Source organism: Chlorocebus sabaeus, chromosome 15, assembly GCF_047675955.1.
Source record: "Chlorocebus sabaeus isolate Y175 chromosome 15, mChlSab1.0.hap1, whole genome shotgun sequence".
Taxonomy (NCBI): domain Eukaryota; kingdom Metazoa; phylum Chordata; class Mammalia; order Primates; family Cercopithecidae; genus Chlorocebus; species Chlorocebus sabaeus.
This window is the reverse complement of record NC_132918.1, coordinates 9,717,623-9,734,161: the sequence shown is the minus strand read 5'-3', so window position 1 is coordinate 9,734,161 and position 16,539 is coordinate 9,717,623. Positions and strand designations below refer to the sequence as shown.

General features: G+C 35.6%; 1 protein-coding gene across 7 annotated transcripts in view; it reads right to left on the bottom strand.

Moving 5' to 3' along the window:
* Window positions 1–16,539, bottom strand: part of PEX5L (peroxisomal biogenesis factor 5 like) — a 249,398-nt gene that overhangs the window by 105,218 nt on the left and 127,641 nt on the right. For 3 of the 7 annotated variants that reach the window (XM_037988531.2, XM_007972010.3, XM_007972016.3), the window contains one exon: window positions 3,646–3,750. The exons of 3 other annotated variants lie outside the window; for them this stretch is intronic. In XM_037988531.2, coding sequence (XP_037844459.1) covers window positions 3,646–3,750 — 105 coding nt within the window. Of the gene's footprint in view, window positions 1–3,645; window positions 3,751–6,140; window positions 8,265–16,539 lie in introns of those variants that run through there. One more of the 7 variants, XM_073023429.1, reaches the window with a different exon arrangement.

Below are 16,539 nucleotides of genomic sequence, written 5' to 3'. Positions count from 1 at the left end.
TTTGTAAAATGTGAATCTATTCACAGGGAAATGAACAGATCACAGCTTGGGTAGTGCTAACAATAAATTAAAGCAGGCAGGAGAACGTAATTAAGACAATTTTTTAAGTCAGAAATGGAAACCCAAACAAGGCTGTATTTACTAGTAGCCTTGAAAATATTCTTCCGATCGAGGACATTACTCTTTTTATCTTTATCAGAAACAAAAATTAAATTAGTACTGAGGTATAATGGGTGATGACAGATAGAAAAACAAAGGCTGGGCTTGAAAAAATAAAGTCCCTTAACAAGAAGAGACTTCAATAGGCAAAGATAAATGGGCTATACCTTGCTAAAAAAGTATCTAGGAGATACGGTCAAAAACAAAACTTTTGAAGGTTCCTCAAGAGAGAAAAGTATTCACTACAGTCATTTCATTCTTATGAAGAGAATACATTTTTTTTCTATGATACAATCAATCTTCTGGCAAATGGCTTTCCCTTCTATTTTAAAACTGAATTTGTTTATACTATTACCCTTTAGAATAGAATATTCTGTTCAACAATTATGATGAGGGCCTCATGATTTAAACATTTTTAGTTGCTATGTTTAAAAAAGTAAAAAGAAACAAGTGAAATTAATTTAAATAAGATATTTGATTTGGCGGCCAATATATCAAAAAATCCAAAATATTACCATTTCAACATATGATCATTATAAAAATCATTAATGAGATAGTTTATACCTTTTTTTGATTACTCTCTGAAATCTGGTGTTCATTTTACACTTGCAGCACATCTCAATTTGGAGCAGCCACATAAAGTTCAGGAGCCACATAAAGCTCAGTAGCTCGTGGCTACTGTACTGGATAGCACAGGTCCAGAGAAACTTTTTTTCCTCAAAGACTTGATTCACATATTTTCTTCAAACCTTTCATCAACACATGCTTTTTTACATACTATTTGATTTAAATGTTAGTCTTGGACAGCATGTACTTGAAATTCTCTGAACTCCTTGCATACTGTTTGCTTAATATGGAATAAATGATTTTTAAGCAAAAAAGAGCAGCTCTCAGTGGTCCAGCAATTTCTGAGTTCAGGTCATCTGGTCAACACTTCTGCATTATTCAATTTGTTCAGTGTAATATAGACAGCTCCACTGGAGTATGTTTGGCTTAATTCCTCTAAAAGTTGAGGACCACACAGTAATAATTGCATAATACAAGAAAGTTCTAGAATATGGGATTATTCTACACCTACAGTCTGTTGAGTGAAAAGTTATGAAATAAGATAAAACTCAGTATTTCAGTGGGTTATTTTCTCTTTTACGTATCATACTTGTCCCAATGACACTATTTAGACAGTAGCAATTATCTTCAGACATATCTGGAATCTATCACATGAGCAGCTGGCATTGACATACCAGTGATGAAGATGAATCAATGTATTCAGCAGTATGTGGCTCTATGTTATAAGGGGCTTTACAGGAGACACTGGGACAAGCATGTGTCAAGACAGCAGTACATTCACACAAGATAACAAGTAAGAATGTAGTACGATACACGGACTAGATGCTATGGTTGTCGTGGGAAGTACTCACTTTTTCAGATCATTCTGCTTCTGTTTGGTTTGTGCATGCCACTGGTGCATAGCAGGGAAGAAGCCACTTGTGTATAGTGGAAAAAGTATATCAACTAATAAAACTGCATTTAACTGAGAAATAATTGTATCACAGCTGTCACTAAATTAATTCTGTAATACTATCAACACAACAGGTGCATTAAATTTTATAAATCAGAACTCTGTTTGCTGATTCATAAACTGGCCAGTATGCAACAAGAATATGATGCATCAAATAAAGCATTCTATAACCTTCATGCAGTAAACTGTAACTAATACCTCAAAAACAGTTAATGCAACATTAGACAGGGATTAAAGGAAAAACTTGGTACAAATGCATGTCCTGGATATGAGAAAATGGTAATAATCACAATTTCTTTTCTAAATTAAAAATCAAAAATATTATTTTGCATTAAATTTTAAATGTAAGCTTAGGTTATAATGGTAATTTTGGACATGTGAAAAGATTACCAGCAAGTACATAGCAATGCGTGATTTTGTGAAAAAAGAATCTTGGGTACTGGACTCTGCCCTAGACTGTGAAGTCCTGAGATGATATGTTACAGTACAACTGTGCCAATTGCAAATTTGGTTAGGTCATATCTACAGTTGTATGGCTCTGCCCTTAAGCAAGAACTTCAAGTAGTTCTCACCTCCCTACCCAATAGCATTCACCTGAGGGACTGTGGACTTAATGTTTTGGAAATGGGAGTCTACAAAGGTCTGACTCTGATTGACAAGAGATCAGTGTAAAACTGTATATGTTTTACTACATATACTAAGTAAAGAATGAGGAATTTGGTAAATATCAAGCAAATTTCTTTCCAACGATTACTATGTGTTATTAGGAAGAAGCATCTCTTCTTTTGGGATAAAAAAAACCCTGAAAACATAAAATTTATCCCAAAGTCTTGGGAATCTTTAATAGCTTTAAAAATTATTTAATTTTGATGTTATATGTTATAATTTTTATAACTTACAACATAGTATTTAGAATAAAATAAAACCACACATGTTGGCAGCAGCTGGGGATGAGATCTGCTGATATTCTAAAAATAAGTTGCCATAATTTAGCTTTTGATATAAATGCCTTTCATGAGGACTGTAAATGGACATTTTTCGAATTCTAGACATGTTCATATAATCGGAACTGAATCATATAATCGGAACTGAATGGAAAAAATGAAATGTTTAAAATAATCTAATCTAAATTATAAGATAAATGCAAGTAAAAATATTTTTCATTTGCGATTTTAAAACTGGTAGTTCCACAGAGTGGTGATGAGTACATTATACATATTTATGTAGATTTTACAGGGTGTTTCAAAAGTCCCCGAGGACATATAGGATTCACAGTCTCCACATTCTTTGCATACAAATGCAGACTTTTTTCTATACTTGTTATAATAAATGCTGAAAATGGCTCTCATGTGCTTATAATAGACATGACATTTTTGTTCTCAAGGTCACTGAGTATGAGAGGGGTCACAAATGCCATTTTCTGCATGGGGACTCAGGGACTTCTGGCTCATTCCTGTAAATTAGTTATCCACATAAATATGTATAGACATATACGTAGTATGCATAGTCACAACATAAATATATTTAACATTTAAGAAAATTTAGATATTCTACTGGTAAACTGACATATGTATACAATATAACTTGTATTTATTCACAGGAATTTGATTTTCTTTTTGTTCAAATGTACTGTTAGCTTCATTGTTATTTCTTTCCCAAAGTTGTTAACAAGACTCCTTTATAAAGAAGCAACATGTTTTACTTGCACATATATTTTCTTTCTCTTTTGTCTTAACTAAAGTTGAGTAATGAGATTAAAATTCACAAATAAATAACTAGATGGTGATTTTTTCTTTTTTTTTTTTTAGCAATTTTGGTTTTCATCTATATTTATATAATTGCTTCATTGAAACTGTCTTTAGAAAAATTGGTTCAAGAGTTAAAGTTTTTTTTTCTAGTTAAGAATCACAATGTCTGATATATTAACATATGTCAGCTTCCTACAGAAACCCTATGGGTCTGCCCACCTGTGATGTCATAGTAAGGAGGGGCTTTTCTTCAGCAGACTCCTCCCTCGGTATCTCCTTCATCACCATGGCAACAGCCTTATCTGCCGCCCTAGAGCCTTTTCCCTATAACAGTGAAATCAACAATGACTTGTGTCAGGAGAGATCTTTAACTTATTATTTATTACAAGATATTCTAATGTTTAAAGAGCAATCCAACATAAATGAAGAGGTAGGCTGCTGCAAGTGAATCTTGAGGCTTTTGGCTGAGGAGAAAACACACAAAATCTGAAAAAAGATAATCTGTGAACTTTTAGTTAGCTACTTTTTCCCCTTTACAGCTGACATATTACATTTAATTTTAACATAGTATTTTATATGTATAATATGTTTTAAGGAAATTAACATGACAAGAATTTTTTTGTAATATCAATTTAAAAACACTATGGGTTGCCTGTTATGTTCATTTATACATTATTACTCTATAATTCCTAAATATTTTGAATGACAGGTTTGGGACAGAGATTAGAAGCAGGATCCAACTCCCACAGAGGGCTTTTGCTGGGTGATCTCTGGAGTCTTTGCCATTTTTGGGTGGATTGGGATAAAAAGAGTAAAAATGTTGCAAAATAGCTAAAAATCCTTCAGTGGTTTGACTTAACAGGAATTCACCCAGCCCGTTCTGTGGTGATGTTATAAACTTGATGAAAAAAAAATTCTGCAACTTTCAATGTTTTTCAGACCAAATAATTTTAATAGAGTTTTAGAAATGTCTTTTAACTGAAGAACCCCATAAATACAGATGTCAGTAAAGGATAATTAATATTGAGGCACTAATCTATGTCTCTCTCTATATCTATAGATACATATGTATATGTATATATATAGATAATGTGTACACAAACACATACATATCCCTATGTTATTTGTCTCAAAGAAGTAGAATTATAAACTGTAAAGGGATATGGTGGCTTTCTGTTATTTGAGTTTACCAGATTATTACATTTTTTGAGACTAGATATGGTATAATGAGAAAAATCCCCCAAAATATTACCTTTCCAACCCAATGAGAAAAATTTCATACTATGTAAAAATTAAATAATCCTTAAATACTTTAAAAACAAAAGCTTCAATTTTCTCAGGTCTCTGGGTAGAGCCTCCCTGAAGAAAATAATTTTATACTAAGAACACATATGAATATTTGTGTTGTAAATCTACTTAAAATACAAATGTAGCAGACAGACCTATCACAGGCAAAGAAACGAAAACCGACATATGGGGGGTCTAACGTTGGAAAAGGGAATTAACAGCCAGGGTTGATATTAACTCAGAACTTAGTAGAGCTTGATCGTTTCCATGCAACAAAAAGGATACAATTACATCATTATCTTGTGCTTTCAAAGGGTTTTAAGTATTTAGAAGGTAGGTTTACTCTAGGGATCAAAACATTGTCCATTTTCTCAGGCACTGACTTTCTAAAATGTAGCCAGAGGCAGCTTTTCTTTATGAGAACAAAGAAAAATGTTTTGTATAGTTAATAGATTTTTAAATGTGTGTATCTGTTTACAATGCTGAAAGTTTGTTTCTTTGTTTTGTTTTGACTTTATAACTAGCATTATTGAATTATAACGTGTTATTTCCAAGATGGAATATCAAATACTAGAGATTTTATTCAGCAAATACATCAGTAGTAATTTTCATATATGTATGTGTTTTGAAAAGTTTATATGGCCACAATTCATAGAATAACTGACTTCTGGAAGAATAAATGATAACTTGATTCATTGCATAACAAATTGAGGTGCATAATGCTTCCAGGTTTCTTCTTTAATGAAGCAATGTGAACTTCCTAAAATGGAGATGCAAACAATTCTGAATTCTGGGAAAAGATTTATTATGGCACTATTAACTTGTTTAACATTTTATCAAAATATAAAAATTATTTGGATGAAACATTACACACTATAAACTTAGTACATCTTTATAAGCTACACTCATTTACAGACTAAATATGGTTTATAACAAATATTTTTGCAGCTTACATTTTTCAAAAGAACAAAGTCATTTGTGAAGAATTCTTTCCATGCTTCAGTAAGTTCTAATAATATAGCAATAAACAAAGTGGCATGCTTATATTTCAATTCCTATTATATTTAAAATAACAAATCTAATGTTACAAGGTATAATTTAATTTAAGAAAATAATAATTCAGATTCTTTTCTTGGGCTAAGAAAAAATGTCAATTGATAAGCATCTCAAAAAATTTCAGGTCAATTTTTCGGTACATTATTTATTTGAAATGCTACCAATCCATAAGCTACATAGAGATATTTCTTTACATGTGCAACTATAATAGCTAGAATTAGCAAGGGACATGCCATTTCACTAAAACAAAAACAAAAACAAAACAAAAATTAGTCCTTTCATGCTGAACTCTAGAACAAAGCAGTGGTCAGCTAGAAAGGATGTACGATAAATACATGCGGTGCTTTTTATTTCTTGCAGAAAAAACCCACCAAAGCCAGGGTCAGGTCACTTTTTTGAAGACAGTGCCACTTTTTCTTCAAGGTTACACCTACTACCTGAAAAGAGTCATGACACACCCATGTTAGAGACTGCTAGCAACTTTTTTCTTCACAGCCTTTTGGCTTTTGAGATAACACCCCATGAGCGTCACTGTTTTACAAGTGTGGTACAGTCTGAAGACAGAATGAGAAGGTCTGCCACAATGACATCTCCATGGTACCAGATACAGTGTCTAAAACCACTGCCAAACCAAGCGAATACACTCATGTATCAATGCAAGATTTCCCCCAAATCAAATTGCCTCCTCCACCTGTTATCTTAAAATCAAGCTGTGTTATTTCTGACTTGTCTATTTATCTCATGGGATGATGCTTCCAGAAATCAGAACCTGACTGATAATTGGCTTGGCAATTCATGAGACTTTACAAATTTGCTTTTATCAGCAGCTCTGCAGGGCTGATGACAATGTAACTGTGCAGGTTTCTTTCTTTTTTGAAGGCAGTAGCTTAAAACATTGTAAGATATATATGTAATTGTTCAGACTTCAAACTCAATTTTCAAAATATAACCACACCAAAGGGTCAGTTTTCATCTATTATGTGAGACAACATGAAGACAGCAACAATAAAATATACACTGAATATATATTCAAGCATATAAGCAGTTTATAAACTTTAGATGACATTGTCTATATGCTTCTATGCCACTCAGCAACAATGGAAAAGAATAGTGACATTTTAGAAGTTGCTTATTATATTGTGGTATCCTCCAGCAATAATTTCAGCCTATTTATTTTCAAGTAATATTTCAAAATCACTTTTTCCCACTTCCTGGTTTAATTTCTTGAAATAATGTTGACTAGAAAAACAGTATCAGCATTAAGGGGAAACTTATTTTTCTCGATGCTTTCCTGTGGAAAATTCTTTGATATTTTTATTTCTTCCATCATTTGTTTCTTCACTTAGGAAATATACAGAATGACAGCTTTCCTAACAAATAATAATTCTAGAGAATAATCTTTTTATTAAATTCTATTATAAGAGCAGGCACAAATGAATGAAATACAGGGAGTCTAACAGTGCCATTAACATTTATTAAGAAAACCCAGTCATGGTCCACTTATTTCCTTTTTTAAAATACAGAACATAAGAAACAGCATACACAATACTGGACATCACAGGACCCTCTCCGGCTGGATACCAGACTGTGGAACCACCAGATGCTTCAGATGAGAAAGGTTGGACCTGTTTCACAGGGAAGGGGTTAAACTATTACAAGAAGCTACCACGTGCTGGGCACGCTGCTAAATGTTTGATATAATTTCATTTATTTGATCTCGTGGTAACTCTGTGGGGTAGATATTATCTTCCATAGATAGTTGAGGACACTGAAGCCCAGAGACAGTGTGATGTGGCCAAGGCTTCAAAGCCATTCTGTGGCCGAGCCAGGACAGGAACCCAGACCTGTTTTCCAGGCTTTCCTGCTTCGTCTCTACTATCCTGGTGTCTGTTCACGTGGCTTAGTGAGGCTGGAGGGCTCTCCCTGCCACTCTCACTGACTGCCATAAATGTTCATTGTTCATGATCTCGCTCGGATTTGGGGCAGCAGCCACTTTTCACTGTAATCACATAAGCAAACACTTTCTGAGAAATAGCTTCTTTCTCTAGTCTGGAATGGTCAATAACTTCACTCACAAGCATGTTTCTAGTAACCTAAGTATTTCACATATATACAAACTTCTTTTTTATTCTGTAGATCTTCGTAGGTTTATAAGCTTTAGCATCTCTCTAATTCTTATTAAATACTAGCTAAATGCCATTAAATGTCACTTTTACTAAGACTTTCTTGAGATCCGTTTTGGTGCATAAAATACTTAAAGTATGCAATTCCACAATTACACAGGCCACTGGTTTAGTTGCAGGTTCTATTACTTCTACCAAGGAATTTGTAATTTAAAACTTATTTTCATTATTTTTAAACTCTCAACAATTATCCAGAGTTTCTTTATCAGAGATATTAAACAGAAGAAATTGAGATAGGTTAGATTAGGGGAAAAGTAAAAAAGATTACAATACTAGACATCTCTGCCAACCCAAAATTATCTAATGTATGAATTTTCAAAATAGTCTTCCTTTTGTTCTGATTATAAAAATTAATATACTTGCCAAAAATTGATAAAAAACAGAACTAAGAAAATAAAATTAACAACCTAATATTTTCATGAATTAAAAAATTATTTTGTTTTATAATACCAGCAATTAAGCAATTTTTAGGCTGAATATTTAAAGGATAGACCTGCTACCATGAAGCCTACAAGGATGAATATATTGAATATATTTCTTTATGTATACATACATGTAAACAAACTCCTGACATCTATATATTTTTGTTTGTTTGTTTGTTTTTGAGATAGTGTCTCACTCTGTCACCCAGGCTAGAGTGCGGTGGTGTGATCTCGGTTCACTGCAGCTTTAACCTCCTGGGCTCAAGTGGATCCTCCCACCTCAGCTTCCTAAGTAGCTGAGACTACAAGTGTGTGCCACCACACTCTGCTAATTTGTTAAAAAAATTTTTTTTTTAGAGATGGAGTCTTACTATGTTGCCCACGCTGGTCTCAAACTCCTGGGCTCAAGGCTTAGCCTTCCAGGGTTCTGTGATTACAGCTGTGACTCACCACACCTGGCACCATCTTTAGTTTTGCATATGCTAAAAAAATTCTGGGCCCTGGATTAAGGACCTGCAAAAAACTAGCCACCAAAAGGCTAATTTTTGATGGCGGTTCTTGTTTCTCATGCACAGAAGCAAGATAACCTTCTTTTACTTGGTGACCTAAATGTCAAAGTTAGTGTCATAAGGGTCATACTCTCTTCAAACTTCTAACACAGGAAAAGGTCAGGGCAATATTTTGCTGTGTCCTTTCCCAGTAAAGTGTGCCCCTGTAGATTTCTTCCAACATAGATTAGGGCTCAGGCCATGTTGGTTCTACCTTATTTCCTTCCCAACAGAATGTTTTGTAAGTTTTAAAAGTAGTACGAATAGCTAAATCTTGACATACTCGTCAATCCTTGTTTCTAAACATTCTGAAAGAGGCACAGATCTTAGTCCTGAGTTCTAGTTTGAGCGCACTGTGGTCTGAGAGACAGTTTGTTATAATTTCTGTTCTTGCACATTTGCTGAGGAGTGCTTTACTTCCAATTATGTGGTCAATTTTGGAATAAGTGCGATGTGGTGCTGAGAAGAATGTATATTCTGTTGATTTGGGGTGGAGAGTTCTGTAGATGTCTATTAGGTCTGCTTGCTGCAGAGAGGAGTTCAATTCCTGGAAAACCGCTCAACTACATGGAAACCGAATAACCTGCCCATGAATGACTACTGGGTACACAACGAAATGAAGGCAGAAATAAAGATGTTCTTTGAAACCAATGAGAACAAAGATACAACATACCAGAATCTCTGGGACACATTTAAAGCAGTGTGTAGAGGGAAATTTATAGCACTAAATGCCCACAAGAGAAAGATGGAAAGATCTAAAATTGACACTCTAACGTCACTATTAAAAGAACTAGAGAAGCAAGAGCAAACACATTCAAAAGCTAGCAGAAGGCAAGAAATAACTAAGATCAGAGCAGAACTGAAGGAGATAGAGACATAAAAAACCCTCCAAAAAATCAATGAATCCAGGAGTTGGTTTTTTGAAAAGATCAACAAAATTGATAGATCTCTAGCAAGACTAATAAAGAAGAAAAGAGAGAAGAATCAAATAGATGCAATAAAAAATGATAAAGGGGATATCACCACCGACCCCACAGAAATACAAACTACCATCAGAGAATACTATAAACACGTCTATGCAGATAAACTAGAAAATCTAGAAGAAATGGATAATTTCCTGGACACTTACACTCTCCCAAGACTAAACCAGGAAGAAGCAGAATTCCTGAATAGACCAATAGCAGGCTCTGAAATTGAGGCAATCATTAATAGCCTACCAACCAAAAAAAGTCCAGGACCAGATGGATTCACAGCTGAATTCTACCAGAGGTACAAGGAGGAGCTGGTGCCATTCCTTCTGAAACTATTCCAATCAATAGAAAAAGAGGGAATCCTCCCTAACTCATTTTATGAGGCCAACATCATCCTGATACCAAAGCCTGGCAGAGACACAACAAAAAAAGAGAGTTTAGACCAATATTCCTGATGAACATCGATGAAAAAATTCTCAATAAAATACAGGCAAACCGGATCCAGCAGCACATCAAAAAGCTTATCCACCATGATCAAGTTGGCTTCATCCCTCGGATGCAAGGCTGGTTCAATATTCTCAAATCAATAAACGTAATCCAGCATATAAACAGAACCAAAGACAAAAACCACATGATTATTTCAATAGATGCAGAAAAGGCCTTTGACAAAATTCAACAGCCCTTCATGCTAAAAACTCTCAATAAATTCAGTATTGATGGAACGTATCTCAAAATAATAAGAGTTATTTATGACAGACCCACAGCCAATATCATACTGAATGGGCAAAAACTGGAAAAATTCCCTTTGAAAACTGGCACAAGACAGGGATGCCCTCTCTCACCACTCGTATTCAACATAGTGTTGGAAGTTCTGGCTAGGGCAATCAGGCAAGAGAAAGAAATCAAGGGTATTCAGTTAGGAAAAGAAGTAGTCAAATTGTCCCTGTTTGCAGATGACATGATTATATATTTAGAAAACCCCATTGTCTCAGCCCAAAATCTCCTTATGCTGATAAGAAACTTCAGCAAAGTCTCAGGATACAAAATTAATGTGCAAAAATCACAAGCATTCTTATACACCAGTAACAGACAAACAGAGAGCCAAATCATGAATGAACTTCCATTCATGGTTGCTTCAAAGAGAATAAAATACCTAGGAATCCAACTTACAAGAGATGTAAAGGACCTCTTCAAGGAGAACTACAAGCCACTGCTCAGTGAAATAAAAGAGGACACAAACAAATGGAAGAGCATACCATGCTCATGGATAGGAAGAATCAATATCGTGAAAATGGCCATACTGCCCAAGGTAATTTATAGATTCAATGTCATCCCCATCAAGCTACCAATGACTTTCTTCACAGAACTGGAAAAAACTGCTTTAAAGTTCATATGGAACCAAAAAAGAGCCCGCATCTCCAAGACAATCCTAAGTTAAAAGAACAAAGCTGGAGGCATCACACTACCTGACTTCAAACTATACTACAAGGCTACAGTAACCAAAAGAGCATGGTACTGATACCAAAACAGAGATATAGACCAATGGAACAGAACAGAGTCCTCAGAAATAATACCACACATCTACAGCCATCTGATCTTTGATAAACCTGAGAAAAACAAGAAATGGGGAAAGGATTCCCTATTTAATAAATGCTGCTGGAAAAATTGGCTAGCCATAAGTAGAAAGCTAAAACTGGATCCTTTCCTTACTCCTTATATGAAAATTAATTCAAGATGGATTAGAGACTTAAATGTTAGACCTAATACCATAAAAACCCTAGAAGAAAACCTAGGTAATACCATTCAGGACATAGGCATGGGCAAGGACTTCATGTCTAAAACACCAAAAGCAACAGCAACAAAGGCCAAAATTGACAAATGGGATCTAATTAAACTAAAGAGCTTCTGCACAGCAAAAGAAACTACCATCAGAGTGAACAGGCAACCTACAGAATGGGAGAAAATTTTTGCAATCTACTCATCAGACAAAGGGCTAATATCCAGAATCTACAAAGAACTCAAACAAATTTACAAGAAAAAAACAAACCATCCCATCAAAAACTGGGCAAAGGATATGAACAGACATTTCTCAAAAGAGGACATTCATACAGCCAACAGACACATGAAAAAATGCTCATCATCACTGGCCATCAGAGAAATGCAAATCAAAACCACAATGAGATACCATCTCACACCAGTTAGAATGGCAATCATTAAAAAGTCAGGAAACAACAGGTGCTGGAGAGGATGTGGAGAAATAGGAACATTTTTACACTGTTGGTGGGATTGTAAACTAGTTCAACCATTATGGAAAACAGTATGGCTATTCCTCAAGGATCTAGAACTAGAAGTACCATATGACCCAGCCATCCCATTACTGGGTATATACCCAAAGGATTATAAATCGTGCTGCTATAAAGACACATGCACACGTATGTTTATTGTGGCACTATTCACAACAGCAAAGACTTGGAATCAACCCAAATGTCCATCACCGACAGACTGGATTAAATGTGGCACATATACACCATGGAATACTATGCAGCCATAAAAAAGGATGAGTTTGTGTCCTTTGTAGGGACATGGATGCAGCTGGAAACCATCATTCTCAGCAAACTATCGCAAGAACAGAAAACCAAACACCGCATGTTCTCACTCATAGGTGGGAACTGAACAATGAGATCACTTGGACTCGGGAAGGGGAACATCACACACTGGGGCCTATCACGGGGAGGGGGGAGGGGGGAGGGATTGCACTGGGAGTTATACCTGATGTAAATGACGAGTTGATGGGTGCTGACGAGTTGATGGGTGCAGCACACCAACATGGCACAAGTATTCATATGTAACAAACCTGCACGTTATGCACATGTACCCTAGAACTTAAAGTATAATAATAATAATAAAAAAAGAAATTGCTAACTATTTAAAAAAAAAAGAAGCACAGATCTAGGTGTAAATAATTGGGAAGCATGGACAGAATTTGCTTTCCTTAAATAGAGATTCATATGTGGAATTTACAATCTATGATGAATTCACCATTGGTTCAGTGATCTGTTTGCAGCTGGAAAATGTGATTTACAACTCCTTAATAAGGGTAGTCAAGTTGCAGCAAAGAAATTGGTGCCTATCTATCTAAAATAATGACACAGGTTATTGAAAAGAAGGATTTCCAATTGACCCTCTATGTATTTCCCCCTTACTGTCTCTTTTTCCCCTCCAGCATTGTTTTCTCCATGCAACAGGTGCACATTTCTTCAGCCATCATCTTTTCTAGGAAGTCTTTTGGGATTAATTAATTAGGAGTTACACTAATCACATTCTATTATAGAACTCCTGGACCTTCCATTTGTGTTATGGATTAATTGGCACTATTTGTTTTACCTAGACTGGGAATGTGCTCGAATGCGGGAAGGAAGCAGGTGGGAGAAAGTCACGGATACCAATCTCCACAGTCTTTGATTCTAAGTGTCCACTTACGAACATTACTGGAATTCCATGGCCACCACATGTATACTCACTTTCCTTGGTCTGAATGATTGGAGCAGGGTGAGATTATGACTTTCATGGGCCCTAGGCACTTTTGGCTTCATGAGCTACTGCCTTAAAAAAAATCATATTCTATTACTACATTGGTATAAAGACAAAAATAATCCAGACTGTACTTATTATTGTATATTAATTGTTACAAAATAGTCCATTGTGGGGGGTTCTGATTTTAAGAGAGAGTGAAGTTAAATCATTTTCATGGGTGCTTAGAAGTATTGTGAGCCCTGTGCACTGTGTCCACTATACCAGGTGGATAAATTGGCCCTTCTCCTTCTGAGTTAGGGTCATCTCCTCAACAGTCAGTGTGCTGTCCCTACTGCTGCTGTGCTGTCCCTGGAATGGCTGTCCTGGTCATCTCTGGGTGATCTATGCTGCTTCCATGTCCTGCATGTCCATCATGGCTGTTCCTGCCCTAACAGCCCCCTTGGCAACTGCTGCTGGCCTCACTGTTTTTGTTAAGGAAATCTTTCCTAACAGTACTCACAAGCCTTTGAAAAAAATTTTTTAAATTGACGAATAATAATTGCATGTGCTCACACAGCAGCTTTCATCTTGTAGTTCTTAAAACATACTCTCTAAAAGCCTAGAGCCTTTAGACCCGAGGCAGAAAGCATTGGCAAGTAATATCCATGGCTACTCTTAAAATGTAATCTCTCCACCAGACAACAGGCCTCAGCCTGCCTCAGGGTGGACTCCTGACCATCCGGGGGTGCTTCTGATCAAGTTGAGTCAATTTGTGCTCTTTTATTTTTATTTTTTTGTTAAAAAATTTAGTCTATTAGTCTTTTATAACCAGAGTCACTGATTGGCTCCAAAGTACTTCTTGCCATTTTTTTTTTTTTCCTGACTATGCTGTTGGTCACCTGAGGAACAGAACTGTCCAATACCCCAAATTTCTGAGTTGTGCCTTCAGACTAAGCTCCTCCTTGGGACCTTGCTATTGTCTTTTATTTTGTAAACTATTCCTTGGCTGTGTCTCACTAATGAAACTGCCTTGTGAGAGCAAAGATTGTGTTAATATAATGTGAATCATTTCCGCATTGTTTGGTATAGTTCTCTGTGTGCACATAAACGCTCAGGTGCACTCAATAAATACATGTACTGGATATCTTTTTCAAATTATTTCATACTGAAATCACATTATATGGCCAACTTTGACAGAAGGTGATTTTGAATTAGATGAAAAGTTTTAATTAGACTCAAGGAAATAAAATAGTTTCAAGCAGCTAAATAAAAATGCTTTAAAATTAATAAGATGTTGCCAGGTAAAGATGCTTAAAACCTGCTCCGACGGACAGATAAGGCTTTATTTTTAATTAGTAAGATCCCTTTGTCCACAAACAATTACCATTTGTTTGTTCTTCTGAGAGGATTACACATTCCCCCATCTCACTCTTACCATGTCCCAGGGCTTATTTACCCTCTTTGTTTTGCAAGCAATCTTACAACAATGGTCAAGGTAATAATACTTGATCTTCATTCACGTATGGCTGGCTTTGAATCAGTAAAGTTTTACTCTCAGGTTGCTCTGATGAGTGTGGCTCTAAGTTACTACAGATTAGTTTATCCTAAGGATGAGCCTCTCTATTATACACCTGCAAGCAACTTTTCCTATCTAGGGTGGTTTTGCCTTTGGCCTTACGGTGAGGCTGGCATAAATAATACATATTTCATAATTAATAAGTAAATTTAGAAAGATACGTTGTTTTATTTTTTGTATGATAAATCCCAAATTTGTTATATTTTGAGAGGCCTTTGAAGATTGTGTGAAATATGTAAAAAAAAAATGTAATCCCAATTAAACGTTATTGGTATTATTTTTCAATTCCTTGTCAAATATCTCAGATCATTTGCAAACAGGCACTTTTTGGTGTTATTTTTAAGTAAAGGAAAATGACTAAATTACAAAGATATAAAAATTACTTCTTCTAGAAATTCTGCCCTGCCTCCCCAAAGAGAATAACTCTAGACTGTTTGTACCTTACTTGCACAAATGGATGGACATCTTAGCATTCAAGAGAAAGTAAAGCATGAGAATCATTCATCGTCAGCATAGGTAGTTGCATAGACTATGCTGAAGCAATGGTATTTTGGGCATAGGGGGAGGTGAGACACAGCCTCTTTTGGAAAGGAAGTAGTGAAAGAGGTCTTGAGGCCTGGTTTCTCAGTGCATTTTATGATTCGAAAGTATTCCAAAGTAAATATAGTAAATAAGATTCCCTGCAGGTAAATACAAGGTCAAGACAATGAAACTGTTCCCTTGGATTCATATGATCTCTGGAATTCTTTTACTTATCAGGAATTAGATGTATTTCCCCAATTTCTTGCCTCTAGTAAATAAAATACATATATCACATTAAAAAAAAAAAAGTCACAAGGAAGAATTTCATCCTCCTGCCAAATTGGAGGCCATTAAATGTTGAAGATCATTATCTTGGAGCAAGAAGATTAAATTCTCCTTTTTTTTCTTTGTTTTTGAGATGGGGTCTCACTCTGTTGCCCAGGCTGAAGTTCAGCGGCACAATCATAGCTCACTGTAAACTTGAGCTCTTGGACTCAAGTCATCCTCCTGCCTCAGCCTCCTGAGTAGCTATGACTACAGGTGTCCACCACGGTGTGTGTCTAATTTTTAATTTTTTTGGTAGAGGTAGAGTCTTGCTATGTTGCCCGGGCTGGTCTCAAACTCCTGGCCTCAAGTGATCCTCCTGTCTTGGCCTCTCATTGTGCTGAGATTACAGGTATGAGCCACCATGTCTTGTCTTCTCTCCTTTTTTTAAAGATGAGAAAAAAACTGTATGTTAAATATACCGTTACTAAATTATTGAATGTAAGAGCAAACTTATCCAGATGTCATAAGGTAGAATTATATTATATCATTTTTATTCCAGACGAAGGCAATTAACTAGTGAATTGGAATTCACCCCTTTTATGAATAAGCCTGACTATTCAGTAGTCTTCTCTGTGGCTTTCCTCATTTTCTGGCAGGTGCAAGTGTTTTTATCAGTTCGTTCCCCAGTCGCCAAATGTCCCAGTTTTGTTGATATAACTTAAGAAAAGTAAACTACAGAAACTAGGCCAGGTTTACAAGCTACTAGCC